Genomic DNA, 17,481 nt, shown 5'->3' with positions numbered 1-17,481 from the left:
CTTCCCTCCTGAGCTATGGTGCTGGCCTCACTGAGGATATGGGATTCTGCAGACCGGGTACACAGCTGGTGGATGGGATTCTGCAGACTGGGTACACAGCTGGTGGACGGGATTCTGCAGACTGGGTACACAGCTGCTGGACGGGATTCTGCAGACCGGGTACACAGCTGGTGTATGGGATTCAGTAGACTGGACACTCCAGTATATAAGGCTACAGGTGGCCGCAGAGCTGCACTGTGAGGACAGACTGTATCTAATGAAACCTTTCTCCCTCTGACCAGGCTGCAAGCACCATCGTGTCGATCGTGTTTGGAATCCGTAGGATTGCGTGGGCCCATGTGGATCAGAATCTTACAGTCCTGGACTGGAATCAGGAGGAGAGTTACCGGTACATGAAGGGCCCATATTTGCCTTCCCTGTACCTGGAAGAGGCAAGTGAAACTACAGGATTAAATCCTGTCTCTCTTCATTTCCCTCTTTCTCCCACCTCCCTCTCCCCCATCCCTGCCCTACCTTCTTCCCCAGCCCCCTTTCCATCATCTGTGTCTCCCCCTCCCAACCCCCTTTGATCAATCTCCGGAGATTGAGATTTGCTTGATTGTTTGAGGAGCTGGTGTCTTGACAGACGGCGGGGAGTGCGTCTTTGGAAATTGGGAGGAAACCGGAGTGCCTGGAGGAAACCTACGTGGTCACGGAGAAAACGTGTAAACTCCTTCCAGACAGTGGTGGAATTGAATCTGGGTCGGTAGTGCTGATAAAACGCTACACTAGCCCCTAGGTGACTGTGACCACCCCCCCTCCCCAATTCCTGCAAGGGGTGGCTGATACAAATTTAATCAGCACTTTCTACATGGAATTGAATAAACCCTTCAGTTGCTGGGAGAGAGGGGCAGTGGGTCCAATTGAATAGTTGATTGCAAAAATGACACATATAAAAGGTGGGGCATTACCCCCCAAAAAGAATATAAGGTGTCGTTCCTCCAGCTTAAGTGTGGCCTCATCATGACAGTGGAGGTAGCCTCCAACCTGATGGCATGAACATTGACCTCTCAAACTTCCAGTAATATCTCCCAACACCCCCCTTCATTTCCCATCCACTTTTCCCTCTCTCACCTCATCTCCTTGCCCGCCCATCGCCTCCCTCTGGTGCTCTTCCCCCTCCCCCCCCACTTTTTCTCTCTTCCATGACCTTCTGTCTCTTTCACCAATCAGATTCCCAGCTCTTTACTTCATCCTTCTCACTCCAGGTTTCACCTGTCTCCTGATGTTTCTCTCTCTCCTCCCCCCATCTTTTAAATCTACTCCTCAGCTTATTTTTCTCCAGTCCTGCCGAAAGGCTTCGGCCCAAAACGTCGACTGTACTCTTTTCCATAGATGCTGTCTGACCTGCTGAGTTCCTCCAGCATTTTGTGTGTGTTACTCTGACCATAGACACTGTCTGGCCTGCTGAGTTCCTCCAGCATCTTGTATGTATTACTCCGATCATAGACGCTGTCCGGCCTGCTGAGTTCCTCCAGCATTTTGTGTGTTACTCCGACCATAGACGCTGTCCGGCCTGCTGAGTTCCTCCTGCATTTTGTGTGTGTTACTCTGACCATCGACAGTGCCTGGCCTGCTGAGTTCCTCCAGCATTTTGTATGTGTTACTCTGACCATAGACACTGTCTGACCTGCTGAGTTCCTCCAGCATTTTGTGTGTGTTACTCTGACCATAGACACTGCCTGACCTGCTGAGTTCCTCCAGCATTTTGTGTGTGTTACTCTGACCATAGACACTGTCCGACCTGCTGAGTTCCTCCAGCATTTTGTGTGTGTTACTCTGACCATAGACACTGTCTGACCTGCTGAGTTCCTCCAGCATTTTGTGTGTGTTACTCTGACCATCGACACTGCCTGGCCTGCTGAGTTCCTCCAGCATTTTGTGTGTGTTACTCTGACCATAGACACTGTCTGACCTGCTGAGTTCCTCCAGCATTTTGTGTGTGTTACTCTGACCATAGACACTGCCTGACCTGCTGAGTTCCTCCAGCATTTTGTGTGTGTTACTCCGATCATAGACGCTGTCCGGCCTGCTGAGTTCCTCCAGCATTTTGTGTGTGTTACTCCGACCATAGACGCTGTCCGACCTGCTGAGTTCCTCCAGCATTTTGTGTGTGTTACTCCGACCATAGACGCTGTTCGACCTGCTGAGTTCCTCCAGCATTTTGTGTGTGTTACTCCGATCATAGACGCTGTCCGGCCTGCTGAGTTCCTCCAGCATTTTGTGTGTGTTACTCTGACCATAGACGCTGTCCGGCCTGCTGAGTTCCTCCTGCATTTTGTGTGTGTTACTCTGACCATAGACACTGTCCGACCTGCTGAGTTCCTCCAGCATTTTGTGTGTTACTCTGTCCATAGACACTGACCTGCTGAGTTCCTCCAGCATTTTGTGTGTTACTCTGACTATAGACACTGTCTGACCTGCTGAATTCCTCCAGCATTTTGTGTGTGTTACTCTGACCATCGACACTGCCTGACCTGCTGAGTTCCTCCAGCATTTTGTGTGTGTTACTCTGACCATAGACACTGTCCGACCTGCTGAATTCCTCCAGCATTTTGTGTGTGTGGCTTGGATTTCCAGCATCTGCAGATTCTCTTTTGTTTGTGGCTGTGCAGCTGATAGGGTTGAGAAGGCCTGTAGTGTGGGTCTCAGGGTTACTAATGCCCTGATGAGACCACACTTCTGTGTTCAGTTCTTAGATGATAGAAAAGTGGAGTGCCATGTGGGAAGAAAGGGTTAGAGTGATCTTAGAGTAGAGTAGGTTAAAGGGTTGGCATGACATCGTGGGCTGAAAGGCCTGTACTGTTCTATAATTGTCTGAGTGACCACATTCTTTTCTCCTTGTGAACAGTTCTGATCTCTTACTTGCAGGTTTCCTCGGCTGTGTCAAAAATCCCCAAAGCCGATTTCTTCATCTTGGAGAAGCCGAGCATCTCGATTCAGAACACCAACCTGTTCCCAGTGACACTACACCTGCGCACCATCGAGGCTATGCTACATGGCCTGCTGGGTGCCAATTACCCAGATGACAGGCAGCACCGAGTGCTAAGCATGGTGCGTACTGCCATCGGCAAACACTTCCAGCTGATGGTGGGCGAGTCCCGCACCAGTGGCCGGGAGCTCGTACAGCAGTTCATGGTGGAGTCAGTAACAGAGGAGCACCCACGGGTGCTGTTCCCCCGAGATGCACTCCCCCGCTACCGGAGGCTCTTTCAGAAATCGGATCGTGGAGAGGAACTTTGTGACGCTTTATTGCAGGGAGTTGCCTTCTACGAATTTCTATTTAATAATTCTTGAGTGACACTACACTGGCACCTGGAGGTTTACAGAGGGGGATTTCTGTAACTCGCCTCTCATCCGGCCTCACTGACTTGTGTTGGTCCTGTACTTCGTCACACCTGTTACTCATGCACAACGCTGGATCGTTAGGCTCACTGGTAAACTGTAGAATGTTTTACAGTTGTGTTGAGTCTGGGCAGTCATTTGGTCCCTGATCACCCAGCCCTATTCTGAGTGACGTTGATCAAAGGATCATTACTGGTCAAAACACTCTCGGGAAAAGGCTGATAGGGCCTTTATTTAGACCTCAACCTGAAATGTGGCACCTCTGCCATTCCAGTAGTCTCTCGGTGCTGAGGTTGAGGGCTGAGAATCTTTCATTCTATGGTGAGGGTCTTGTATCTTCTCAGGGGCAAGACTAGAAGAAGTTCAGGTGTCTCCTGGGATATCTCAGGTCAGGACAGAAAGCTGCGCAGTGTGTGGGGAATGTTAGACACTTGCACTGTGCTGTGTCTGTGCTTAATCTCATCCCCCTTCATAGTTGCTGCCTGATTTATTCAGTTTCTCTGACACTTTGTGTCACTCCTGCAAGGTCTGTTTGCTTAGTATCATGGTTTTCGGTGAAGGCTACAGCGGGAATTGGTCAGCTTAGAATTTGGCTGAGGATTGAGGCTGTGGGGAAAGGTGAAAGTTAACACACAAAATACTGGAGGAACTCAGCAGGTCAGTCAGCATCTGTGGAAAGGAATGAAGAGTTGACATTTCAGTCCATAAACCTGACATGCTGAGATCCTCCAGCATTTGGTTGTTACTCTGGATTCCCAGCATCTGTGGAATCTCGTGTTTATGAAGTTTAGCAGTTCCTCATTTAATGTCTGAGTTTTGTTTAAAACTTGATGGCTGCTGATACACTAGCCTGCCAACCAGACAACCCCATGAACTCCAGTGGGCAATCCCAGGCCTGGGCTGAATTAACTGATCCCAATTGGAACAACAGGTTGCTGCAGGTCCATCTGTGTCCTGAAATGGGATGTGGGGCAGGAGGAACTGGACTTTCGTATTGAATTGATATTAGGTGGAATTTAACTTAATCTTCATGAGAGGCACGGTGATGTGTCTACTTCCCCACTGAATATCAGAGCCTTTTTTCTGACATTGAACAATTCACAGAACTGATGTGGATGTTACTGACTTAAACTCTGCTCTGCAGTGTCACCTCTGGTTTGATTTGTCCCCTTCACACTTTGGGATAAAACTAGCAGCCGTGGAGACAGAAGCAACGATTAGGAATGCCCTGAAATGTGAAAGGGAATACAGAAATGCAAATCTTTAAAATTCTTAAATATAAAGATGTCTATCGGCCTCAGGTAATTGTATTGTTTTACTTTATTTATTTACTTTGGACTGTGCGAGGAAACCAAAGCACGCAGGGGAGACTGACATATTCCACAGAACGTACAGGTGACGTTGGAATTGAACTCTGACGCTCCAAGCTGTAGTAGTTTCTTGCTAACTGCCGTGCTACTGAGGTGCCTGTTAGTAAATGAACTGAAGCCCTGTGGAGCTTGAGTGTCTCTGACAGGTCGGGCTGAGTGGTGACAGACTTCCTCGGCAAGTCAGGATAATTCTCTGATTCTGTTAAACAGCAACATTGATGCAGCTTGGTAAGTCATAGAGCACAGAAACAGGCCCTCCAGCTCATCTAGACTGTGCTACATCGTTCTACCTTGTCCCATCAACCTGCACCCGGACCATGTACCTATCCAAATTTCTCTTAAATGTTGCACTCGAAACCACATCCACACTCACACCACCCTCTGAGTGAACAAATCCCCCCTCAGATTCCCCTTAACCACTTCACCTTTACCCTCAACCTATGACCTTTAGTTCTAGTCTCACCCAACTTCATTGGAAAATGTCTGTTGCATTATATTTGATCAAATCTCTCCTTGTTCTCCTACACTCTAGGGAATAAAGTCCTAACCTGTTCAACCTTTCTGTACCACTCAGGCTCTCACATCCCAGCAAAATCCTTGTTCCTCTTTTGATCCTTCCTGTAGGTAGGTGACCAGAACTGGATTGCAATTCTCCAAATTTGGCTTTACCAATGTCATGTACAACTTCAACACCTGATTTTTTTTTTGCAAAGGCTTCTATTTCAGGTTGGGTGTGGGTTTAGAGTGGCTTCACTGGCTTTTTACCCCTTGGTGGTCAGATCACAAGGCTTGGCCCCCTCTATTCCTGAACAAACTGCAGGTTATCTTTTCATTACTGTGACACAATGGCAGCACAATCTTGAAATTCTTTATTCTGGGGAGCAGATGGTTTCTTGCATTCATGAGTGGTTGCCAAACTGACCTGTGGTGCATCCTAACAGAATGTGGGCTGCCCCCAGTAACATCCTTGGTTGTGAACACAAATGACGCATTTCACTGTAAGTTTCGATGTACACATGATAAATAACCTGAATGCAGGATTGTGTTACAGAGAAGGTAGGCAATAAGGTGTAAGGTCATGGAGTTAAGATTGAGATCAAGAGTCACTCCTACTGTACCAAGAAATTCAATATTCAAGAGTGGGATTGAAGCTGTCCTGTGCTTGGTGGCAAATGCTTCCTAGCTTTTATACCTTCTGTTTGATTGGGGGAGGTTTGTATCTGATTATATAGTTTTACCGAAAAGGTAGCCCAGGTTTGATGATTTCTAATAGTCTATCATACAAAATTATTTGTTAGAAATGTGTCATTTGTAGTTTGGACAAAATGCACGATAAATATGAACTGTCCACTCCACTCACCCACTCCAACTTCACATTGTCTGAACACCATCTGCCCATCATCCTTTACCCTGTCCTCAGTCCACCTATCACTTACTGGCTTGTTTCATCTCTCCCTTTGTACTGGGAATGGTTCTTTGCTCCCTGTCCTGATGCTTTCCATCTGAAACTTCTTTCACCTTCTCTCCACTGACAAATAGTGCCCATCTCTCTGTGTTCTTCCATCAGGTAATGTTTTAATTTGAGTGCACCATCCATTGTCTCATGTGGATGATGTGTCAATTTACCGCTAGCACCATCTCAGTAAAACACATTTCCCCCCTCTATTTCCTTCTCTCTCAGCTGATTTAGCTTCCTTTTCAGGAAATTCGTGACATGAGCTGCAGCCATTCCTTACAGTATGACTGCAAGTTCCACATTCTAATCACTTTCACAGAATTCAGGAGGAACTTACTGTACTAAGTCAATTATAAACTTGGTAATGTGGTTCTAGAACAGAAAAAGTTACAGAAAGTAGCAGACTCAGCAGAATCCATCAAGGGCAAAGCCCTCTCCACCACTAAGTATATTTACCTACAGCACTGCCACATCAAGAGGACCCCCTCCCCCCCCCCCCCCCCCCCCAATCATCCAGGGACAGGAGCCCTGAAGTCCCACACCACCAGGTTCAGGAACCCTTCAAACATCAGGATCCTGAAACAGTGTGGATAACTTCACTCACCTTAACACTGACCTGATCAATGAGCACAACAGTTCAAGGCTCCTACAGCTCATGTTCTCAGTATTTATTAATCCATTTTGTATTTGTAGTTTGTCTTCCTTTGCGCATTGGTTGCTTGTCAATCTTTGTATGTAGTTCTTCATTGATTCTATTGTTTTACTGTAAATTCCTGCATGACAATGAATTTCAGGGTGGTATATGGTAACATACTTTGATAATAAATTTACTTTGAGCTGAGTTCTGAACTTCTGCCTAGTGGAAATATTTCTTCATTTCCACACCAGAACTTGTAACAATTTTAATAAGCCCTCCGTCTTCTCTTTCCCACAGAAAAAAGGACTCTGCTTGTTCAATATTTCCTGATAATAACAACTTCTGTTTGGCCTATTTCTTTTAAAGGGTTTGATTTTTGCATCATTATAGTGCACTTACATCTTTTTCTTGATAATAAAGATCAGGACAGTTCATCCTACTTTTGCTTCCTACTTCCTTGAATGTAGTATTCCTCTTTCATAACACAATTTAAAAACTTACTTGGTGGAAGTGAAATGGCATGGAATTATGACAAAAGTGGCTTGTGGCATTTCAGTTTCTCTGAACACCATTTCTGGAATAAATGAAGTCTTCCAACATCTTTTCATATCTGGGAAAATTTTCCACTGGAAAGTATTAGGTTTAGGAATAGGAAGTCTTGGCAGAATTATTTTGGCAGGTAAAGTAATTAAAGTTAGAACACAGAACAGCACAGCACGGGACAGGTCCTCTGGCTCATCTTATCCACGTTGACTGAACTAGTCCCACTGCCTCCAATTGGGTCACATCCCTCTAAGAGAGGATCATCAGATAGAATGTAGAACAGTACAGCTACACTACAGGCCATTCTGTCCTCCCACATAGCTCTTTCATCCATGTGCCTACCCAAGAGTCTGTTAAACATTCCTAATATATCTGCCTCTACCCCTATACATGGCAGGATGGGGTGGGGGTGTGTGTGTGTGTGTGTATTTAACAAAATTAAATAGAGGTCATGTTTTGATAATTTTAAGTAAAGATTGCTGCAGAATTTTATGTTAACTGTAATGTGCTTCAGTGGCATGATAGATAAACCCAGACAAAGGAGTTCTGCTTGATATATCGTGCAGGGACTGTCCATTTTGATTTTGGAGTGCTGGGGGGTGGGGGGGAGGGTGTTAAGTGTCGGAGGGAAAGTTTCATTTGGCTTTGTAGAAGTATTTAAGGATTGGGAGATGTTCCCTTATTTTCTGCAAGTTGGCTGGAATGGTGGTGGTAGAGAGCTGGTTATGCCATTCTGCTCCTGAACCAGGCAGAGCACTGGTTTGGAAAATTTTATATTCTGAGTCCAAGAGACTGCACATGCTGGAATCTGGAGCAACACAATATGTTGGAGGATCTCGGCAAGTCAGCATCAAATTAACAGTTAACTAATGAAGGCTCTCAACTCATAACACTGACAGCCCAGCTGACAAATTCATGTTAAAGCCCCATACTCCTTGTTTGTTAGATTACCAATTCCTTTCAATGACTAAAACCCAAGGAGAGTTAGAACACAAAACAGGCTCTTTGGCCATGATGTTGTGCCTACTCACCCTTACACATGCCTAAGAGTCTCTCAAATGTCCCCATGTATCTTCCCCCACCACCCCGTTCCACGTACCCACACCCACCACTCTGTGAAAACCTGCCTCCCTTATCACCTTAAAGTTGTGTCCTCTTGTATTACCCATTTCCACCTTGGAAAAATTCTGGCTAATCACTCTAGCGATGTCTCTTATTATCTTACATACCTCAATCAAGGCCCCTCTCATCCTCCTTCACATCAAGGACAAAAACCCTACCTTGCACAACCTATCATAGGACTTGCTTTCTAATTCAGGCATCATCCTTGTAAATTTCCTTTGTACACTTGCTAAAGCTTCCATACCCTTCCTACCATGAGGCAACCAGAACTGACCTCCACTCCGGTCTATTACCTCAGCACTGCACTGCACTAGAAACTCTCTGCACCACTTTTTGTTATGTTGTTTACATTGTAAATGAATAAAGCTGTGGAGGCAAAGTCTTTATGTATATTTAAGGCAGAGGTTGATAGATTCTTGACTGGTCAGGGCATGCAGGGATACGGTAGAGGAAAGAGATTGGGACTGTGAGGGAAAATGGATCAGCCATGATGAAATGGTGGACAGACTCGCTGGGTCGAATGGCCTGATTCTGCTCCTACATCTTGCGGTCCAAATACATGTTGGTATTGATGCAATTTAATTTCATATCCATGCTTTAACCTCTAACTTTATTTTAAATAATTCTTTATCCTTTATAGTGTGGTCTAACCAGAGCCGCAAACATTACCCCATGGCCCCTGAATTCAATCTCCCTACTTCACTAAGACTCGTACTCCACATGGTATCGGAGTTTGCAGTTAAATGGCACAAGTCTGATTTACTTAATTCCATAGTTTTTGTCAGAATGGGGTGTCCAATCACACGTACAATACTGGGACAGCCCATTATTTATGATCCTCCTGAAATATAAAACTGGGAAATTAAAAACTTTCAGTGGAAAACATGATGAACCAGTCATTCACATCGTAGTTTACCCTGCATGAGATGATCAGTAAGCAGTTTAGGGTTAATCTCATTTGTTTGCGCTGCTTTACATTTCTGGTGCAGTTCATAACACTTGTGGCAGATGCATAACCAGCACTGGTTGAGATGATAATTTATCAACACGGAAAGAAAAGGGTTTAGGAATCAAAAAAGCATTCAAATACTTTTATTCCCCAAAACAACAAGGACTGGGGAGTAGTTAGTTTAAAAAAAAACATTCGAGGCTCAAACTCTTGGTTCCTATCCAGTGGCAATGTGTGTGTGAATGTTGGAATGATTTCCCTAACTCACATAAAAACTGCTGCTCAGAGGGCCAGCAATGTAGTTAACTCTCCACAAGTGTTATAAACAGACTCCACCACCAAATAAAAATGGTCATGCTCTGGTTTTACATTATTAGACAACAGGTATGTGGTTATCTGTTGCAATTAAATTAAGATAATCCACCATTCCTCTAAAAAAATTCATATCACTTTACTGTACAAATAATATTCATCCACACACACGTACCAGAAAGAGACCAGGGTAAAATACCCCATAGATACAGTCTTTGTCTTTGAAATATGTAGTATTTTACTGTACAAATAATATTGCTTTCATGTCAGGAACTTCAGGGAAAATCTTTTGCAAGGGCTTCGAGAGTGTTTTTAGGGAGTTCTAGGTGCACACCATCCAAATAGTGCAGAAACCTGAAAAATAATTTTAAAAAACATGTATTTCTTCTATAAAATGTGCATTTATTTTAAAGGCAAAAATACCTCTCAACATCTGAAAAGAGAAAGCAGTTACAAGTCTGTGGCTATCAATTTCTGTGCAGCACAAGTTCTGAATTAACAAAATGCAGCCTGCTGTGAACCGTATTGGATCGATTTGTGAGAACTGCCAAGTACCCGTGTCCAAACGACTGGAGAGGCACTCTCCCTTTTGGTCACGGGCTTTCAAGTGGACAATTTTTCATCTTGGCAGACCGGTTTGCTGCCCCCCGCCATACTGCAGGTTGCCCAGTGTGTGTACCATTACTAACGTGACTCAGTAAAAATGTTTCATCATCCTAATCCATTATCGTTCTTGCTCCATGCATACACAACAGATTGTATCTCTATCACAAATGCAGACAACGACCTATGTAACCCCAGTGCAACCTGAATCCTCCACGTCAGCTGTTCCAGCAAACTAGCAACCTTGTTTAAAGTCCTGAACCAGAAAGTGTCATGTTATGGCAGGAGTGTAAGGAAGTCACATTTGTGCATCTGAACTTCAAAAAACACCCGGACTACACTTCTAAGCTTTGTCATTGGATCCAATTATTAAAAAACTTAACCGCATTAGGGCAAAACCGAATAATCATTGATGAGGCAATGTAAGTTTTATTTTATTTAGCCATAGAGTAGGCCCTTCTGGCCCTTTGAGCCACATCATAACCCTAAGCCCACAGCCCCAATTAACCCTAACCCAATCATGGGACAAACTACAACGAACAAGTCACCTAATCTGTTACTTTACTTGGACTGTGGGAGGACATAGAGACTCCTGACAGAAGATGCTGGAATTAAACTCCAAACTCCAGAGCTGTAACAGCATCGTGCTAACAGCTACTCTACTGTGGCGCCCAATGAATGAAGCAGCTCGACAACCTGACATAATGTAGTTCTGTGCAATAATTTTAGTGTTATCAATACACTGAATAAAGGTCAAGACTATTTTCTAAATGGGGAGAAAATCAGAGATGTAGAGAAACTTGGGAGTCCAAATGGCCAATTCTGCTCCCATGTCTTATGGTCTGAAACGGTCTTCGTTAGTAAACCTATAGGATGAATGTCACCCGTACACTATCCATTCAACAAAATACACATACAGCAATCGGAGAGGAGTGCGTAATGTGACAGATAAGTGAAATATTTCGAACAGAGCAGCAGAGGTTCTTACCTGCGCTTTGCTTTGCCCTGCTCTTTCAATTTCTCTGCCCTGCAGATAGTACGGAGAGCCGGCAAATATTCCGCGGCGCTTGCTCGCCTGCTGCTCAGACCCGCAAACGCTTTGTTGTTGGAGAATACAGTTTTCAGTACATCAATCCTTTTAGATGCAGCGCTGAAGGACAGAGAAACACATGTCAGCAATTAATTCAAACTACTTTCAGCCGGAGGAAGGAAAACCCTTTCCTCAAAGCTCATGAACACTGAGTCAGTTTTATCCAGAGAGCAACTGGTTTAGGCATTTTAGCTTTGTTTGTGACCACACATCTTTAGCCTAATCCTACCAGAATTTAGACCTGCAAAAACAAAATAACCTGACTAGAATCAGGTCCTGATGAAGGGCTTCGGTCCAACAATTCAATTATTTCTCTTTTCCATAGATGCTGCTTGACCTGCTGAGTACCTCCAGCATTTTGTGTTACTCTGGATTTCCAGCATCTGCAGAATCTTGTCTTCAGGCAACCCTATCACTAACATGTCGTGAAATTTGTTTTTTTGCGGCAACAGTACAGCGTAATACATAAAATATATTAGAGATTAGAACTATATATATCATATAAAAATTAAGGTAGTTCAAAGTTACTGAGGTAGTGTTCATGGGTTTATTGACCATTTAGAAATCTAATAGTGGTTGTTCCCACAAGGCCTGCTGTCAATTTCAGGCTGTTGGTGAATGGAGATGCATTGAACAGAGGAGCACAGAACAAACAGTATTACTGTGCTAATATCTGACAACAGCCAGTTATATTCAAAAGATGAAAAGAGAACCTGATCTTCATGGATTGGGGTTTTCCTTGAAAAGCAAAAATCAAGAGATACGGAAAATCTGCAAAAGAACAGAGAATGCTGGAAAGAGTCAATAGGTTGGGAAGCATCTGTGGAGGGAGGAACAGCCGTGGAGTCATACAGCACAGAAACAGGCCCCTTGGCCCAAATGATCCATATCAACCATTGTGCCCAGTTCTATTGACAACATTTGGTCCATTCCGAACCGGCACTGTGGCGTAGTGGTTAGAGTGGTGCTTTACAGCACCAGCGACCTGGGTTCCATTCCCTCTGCTGTCTGTAAGGAGTTTGTATGTCCTCCCCGGGATCATGTGGGTTCCCCTCAGGTGCTCCCGTTTTCTCCCACACTCCAAAGACCCATGGATTAGGTTATTAAACTGTGGGCACTGTGAAGTGTTATGCTAACTGCTAAAGTGCTCTGGAGGAACTCAGCAAATCAGGCAACATCTATGGAACAAAGTAAACGGACTGAAACTCTTTATCAGCACTTAGACAATTCTGATGAAGATTCTTGGCGCAAACCGCTGTTTATTTCTTGCCAAATACAGTCTAATCTGTTGAGTTTTGTTACTTATATATACATTGCCTTGAAAAAGCATTCACCCACAACTACTTTCCTATTTTACTGTCTTAAAATATATTGAAGTAGGAATTTTGAGCTAATCTACAAAACATCACGTGTTACATCAAATCAAAAGAAATATTCCAAAACCTGTCAACAGGTTTTTCCTTCTCAGGGTGTGAAGATCCTGACCTGGGTTATTTGTGGGAATGGCTCCTGCTCTCAGGGCCTCGTGACTGGCTGCTTTTTGATATCCCACCTCGGATATCAAAAGGTTTCCGGGATTTCGTGGCTCTGGAGGTAGGCTGGTGCCCAACTGAAGTGTCGCTGGAGAACACAGAATATTGGGAGCAGTGGGTTTGCTGCTGGGGGTCGCGCATCCATTTTGGTGCAGAACTGGGAAAAAATGACTCAATAGACTTTTAACATCATCTCCCGAATGTTAAGGGGTGGGGGGAGAGGGAAAGGGAGAGTCTGGTATGTCAAATTACTTGGTGAACATGTAGTTTTTGGGGTATTGCAAGTCTGTGTCTTTATTGACTCTGCTGCACGCTTGAGTTTTGATAATTGGGCGGGCTTTGCCGTTTAACATTTTAACTGTCATTCATTCTCTGGGGACACTCTTCTGTTGTTTTGTGGAGAAAAAGAATTTCAGGATGTACATTGTATACACTTCTCTGACATTAAATGTACCTATTGAAACAATTCACTAAAAAAATCAAAAACCAAAATTGTGAGGCTGAGAAGTATTCATCCCCTTTGAAATTACAATGCCCCCTTTCCTCAAGTGCAATATACAGGTATTACCTTACCAACTCACCCAGTTTGTTGATGTAGAAAATTGGAGAATCAACAATTTTCAATGAATTCATGAGAATACCCTCCTCAGAGAGGCCCAACAGTATGGTAGAGTTTCAAAAGACCAAGCCAAAATGAACACAAAGAACATGCAAGACATGTCTGCGAAATGATAATATCCAGCACAAATCTGGAGGATACAAGACTAACTCAAAGGCACTGAACATACCTCGGAGCACAGTGTAGCTCATTGTGAAAGAGTGGGGGAAAAATATGAAACCACAGTCACACTGCCTAGGTTAGGCCAGAGAAGAAATGCACTTGTAAGAGAGGCTACTGTGATTGCCAACAGATACTCTCACTGACCTGCAGAAGCTAGTGGCTGCAACTGGAAATGAAGTTCATGGCTTCACAATCTCTTAAGGCCTTACACAAAAAGAGTATTTATAGATGAGTGGCAAGGAAGAAGCCCTGGCTTAAAAAAGAAGCATTTCCTTGCCCGTAAGGACTTTGCAAAGCGTGATTTAGAAGATAGTGTAAAGATGTGGAAGAAGGTCTTGTGGTCAGATAAACAGAACTCTTTGGCCTCAACATTAAGCAGTAAGTGTGGCGTAAATCTGCCAGGTAACACTGAACATGGATTTCAGCAGCAGGGTCTGGAAATCTGGTCAGGATGGATGGGATGATGAATGCTGCTAAATACAGAGATCCTGAATAAACCTGCTAGCCTCTGCCAGAAAGCTTAAACTGAGGAGGAAGTTTTATCATTCAGCAAGACAACAACTTAAAGCACACTGCCAATGCAACATGGAATGGCTTCAAATGAAGACAATTTATATCCTTGAGTGGCCCAGTCAGTGTCTTGTCTTTAACCTGATTGAACATCTCTGGCAAGACCTCAAGATTGCTCTCCACCATCACTCTCCAACTAACCTGGCACAGCTTGAGCAATTTTGCAAGGAGGAATGGGCAAATCTTGCTCCATCACATTCTGCAAAGCTAATAGAGATTTATCCAAAATAAATCAATAGTTGCAAGCCGCGGTTCAACTAAGTACTGAGCAAAGGGGGGGTGAATACTTCTGAACTGCTGACAGCTCAGTTTTTAAATTTTAGTTTTTCATGCTTTACAATTTTCCCTGCTTTTGTAGACACTGCTACGAAAAAGGAGCATGTGATTCGCAACTAAAAATTGATCAAAATCCCTGGGTGTAATACTTATTTATATGAACAAAGGGTTGGGGGCAAAATACTTTTACAAGGCACTGTAAGTGGTCAGGGATAGGAATTCTGCACAGTCAGCTCAGATGAGAGTTTCCTGGATTTTACAGAAGTCAGGGAGGCAAACTCCACCCCACAGAAAACAAGTGTCAATAGATCCTATTTGTGGCATCATGGAACTAGAGCACTTACTGGACTCTCCTTTGGACTTCCACTTTTAAAAAAAACCTGAAACAAACAACTTGCATGCACATTGCACTCCGACAACATCAGAATATCACTGACCAAGAAAAAAATATCTTCAAGTGATATTACTGTTGTAATGCAGGAATTTGGCAGCCAATTTGTGAACAAGCTTCGCCAACAGCAATTAGAGACAGATTTATTATCATTAACTACATTGTAAAATTTGTTGTTTTGTAGCAGCAGTACATTTTGTGACAGTAACAATTTTAGTAAAAATTACTAGAAGTTATATAAAGGTACAGAAGACTTAAGTTACAAAAAGGGGGAAGTATGTTAACGTAGTGGTTAGCACAATTGCTTTACAGTGCCAGCAATCAGCGAGCGATTGCTGTTCAATTCCTGCAACTGTTGAGTTTCCTCTGGGAGCTCTGGTTTCCACCCACATTCCAAAGAGGTATGAGTTAGGGTTAGTGGGTTGTGGGCATGTTATTCTGGCGCCAAAATTACAGCAACATTACCAGCTGGTATGGGGGAACTACCACACAAGATCAAAGCAAGCTGCAGAGTTGTAATATTAGTCACCTCCATCAAGGGTACTAGCCGTTGTAGTATCCAGGACATCTTCAAGGAGCAGTGCCTCAGAAATGCGGTTTCCGTCATCAAGGACCCCCACCACCCAGGAGATGTCCTCTTCTCATTGTTACCATCAGGGAGGAGGTACAGGAACCTGAAGGCCCACACTCAATGATTCAGGAACAGCTTCTTCCCCTCCACCATCAGATTTCTGAATGGATGTTGAACCCATGAACACTACCTCACTACTTAAAAAAAAATCTGTTTGCACTATTTATCTGAATTTAACTATTTAATACACACACACACAAAATAAATAAATAAACACACACACACACACACACACACACACACAAACACATGCAATTCTGTTTATTTTCCCTATATTTAATCATGTACTGCTGCTACAAAGTTAACAAATTTCATAACGTATGCCAGTGATATTAAACCTGATTCTGATTCTGACACCTGTGGGCTGCCCCCAGCACATCCTCACTGATTTGATTTGACACAAATGATGCATTTCAATGTACATGTGATAATTAAAGCCAATCTTTTACATAGTGCTAAAGAGGAAGAATGAGGTAGTGTTCACAGACCTTTCAGAAATCGAAATGATATTTATCAGTGTGATAAATAATTGAACAACATATGAGGGATGTTGATTAAGGGACAATAACCGACAGGATGAGGAAGAAAAGCTTTCAACATTTTCTTTGATTAAAGCTATAATCTTTTAAGTCTACTCAAAAGGTTTAACAGCTCATTCAAAACACCACACTTCCAAATCATCCTTAGAAGTACACGGGACATTGGTCCAGATTATACACTTGGCTCCTGAAGCAGGTCTAGAGTCTGTGAACCTCTGACTTAACCAAAAAGAGTCCTGCTCACTAAGTACATTGAAGGATTTTGTCACGGAAATTCATGCAGCATCTATGGTGGGGAATGAACAGTCTATGTTTTGGGCTGAGACCCTTCATCAGGACTAGAAAGGAAGAGGGCAGAATGAGAAGATGGGGCAAGGGGTGGGGGCAGAAGAAAGAGTACAAACTGTCAGGGACTAGTTGAGATTGGTTCTCAAACTTTTAGTAATGTCTCCTCCACCCCTATCCTTCTCTTTTTCCAAACCGCATTCTGGCTTCCCTCTCTCACCCGCCCCTCCCCTCCTATTTTTCTCCCATGGTCTGGTCTGCTCTCCTCTCCTACCACATACCTTCTTCAGACCTTTTCCACCTATGACCTCTTACTACATTCCCCTCCCCAACCACACCAGTCACCCATCAGCTCGTACTCCTTCCCCTCCCTCCACATGAAACTACACCATGTGGAGGAGGTACAGGACCAGGAAACATGTTGAAAGAAATGTGTATTCATTTACTAACACAACAGTCTACAGATGCTGGAAATCTTGTTTACGTGTTTCACATAAATTCTGTGAGAGTGAATTCTATTATCCCCCTTCTCAAGTTTTGTTGTTAGCTTAAGAATTCTGTAGTAAGGGGCAAATAGTCATTATGGGGAGTGAGTTTGCTTGTACAAAAGACAAAGCAAGGAATAAAAGGGTAGAAGTGCACTGTATGAAGTCTGAAGGCCCGAGTATTGTCTTTGTATACAAGATCCATTTGACAGGGAACTCCTCGGTTAGAAGAATATGGGGGGGGTGGGGAAGGATCTCATTGAAACCCATCGAATAGTGAAAGGCTAAATGAGGATGTTTCCTATAGTGGGGGAATCTAGGAGCAGAGGGCACAGTTCAGAACAGAAGGGTGCCCCTTTAGAACAGGTATTTCTTTATTCAAAGGGTGGTGAACCTAAGGAATCCATTACATGGATGGCTGTGGAGGACAAGTCATTGGGTATATTTAAAACAGAGGTTGATAAGTTGATTAGTAAGGGTGTCAAAGGTTTTGGGAAGAAGGCAGAATATCATCCTAATATTGTC

At 43.6% G+C, this 17,481-nt stretch overlaps 2 protein-coding genes across 5 annotated transcripts in view; one reads left to right on the top strand and one right to left on the bottom strand.

Moving 5' to 3' along the window:
- tefm (transcription elongation factor, mitochondrial) overlaps positions 1–7,059 on the top strand; it is a 57,172-nt gene extending 50,113 nt beyond the window's left edge. Inside the window, exons 3-4 of the mRNA XM_059948230.1 lie at positions 282–431; positions 2,911–7,059. Coding sequence (XP_059804213.1) covers positions 282–431; positions 2,911–3,336 — 576 coding nt within the window. The 3' untranslated portion in view covers positions 3,337–7,059. The remainder of the gene's footprint in view (positions 1–281; positions 432–2,910) is intronic.
- A 366-nt stretch (positions 7,060–7,425) lies between these two features.
- Positions 7,426–17,481, bottom strand: part of atad5a (ATPase family AAA domain containing 5a) — a 90,447-nt gene continuing 80,391 nt past the window's right edge. For all 4 annotated transcript variants that reach the window (XM_059948215.1, XM_059948214.1, XM_059948217.1 and 1 more), the window contains 2 exons: positions 11,365–11,526; positions 7,426–10,127 (listed from right to left, as the gene is read on the bottom strand). In XM_059948215.1, coding sequence (XP_059804198.1) covers positions 10,049–10,127; positions 11,365–11,526 — 241 coding nt within the window. In that variant the 3' untranslated portion in view covers positions 7,426–10,048. The remainder of the gene's footprint in view (positions 10,128–11,364; positions 11,527–17,481) is intronic.

Source organism: Hypanus sabinus, chromosome 23 (assembly GCF_030144855.1).
Source record: "Hypanus sabinus isolate sHypSab1 chromosome 23, sHypSab1.hap1, whole genome shotgun sequence".
NCBI classification, from domain to species: Eukaryota; Metazoa; Chordata; class Chondrichthyes; order Myliobatiformes; family Dasyatidae; genus Hypanus; species Hypanus sabinus.
The sequence above is the reverse complement of the archived record's forward strand: the minus strand, read 5'-3'. Positions and strand labels throughout refer to the sequence as shown.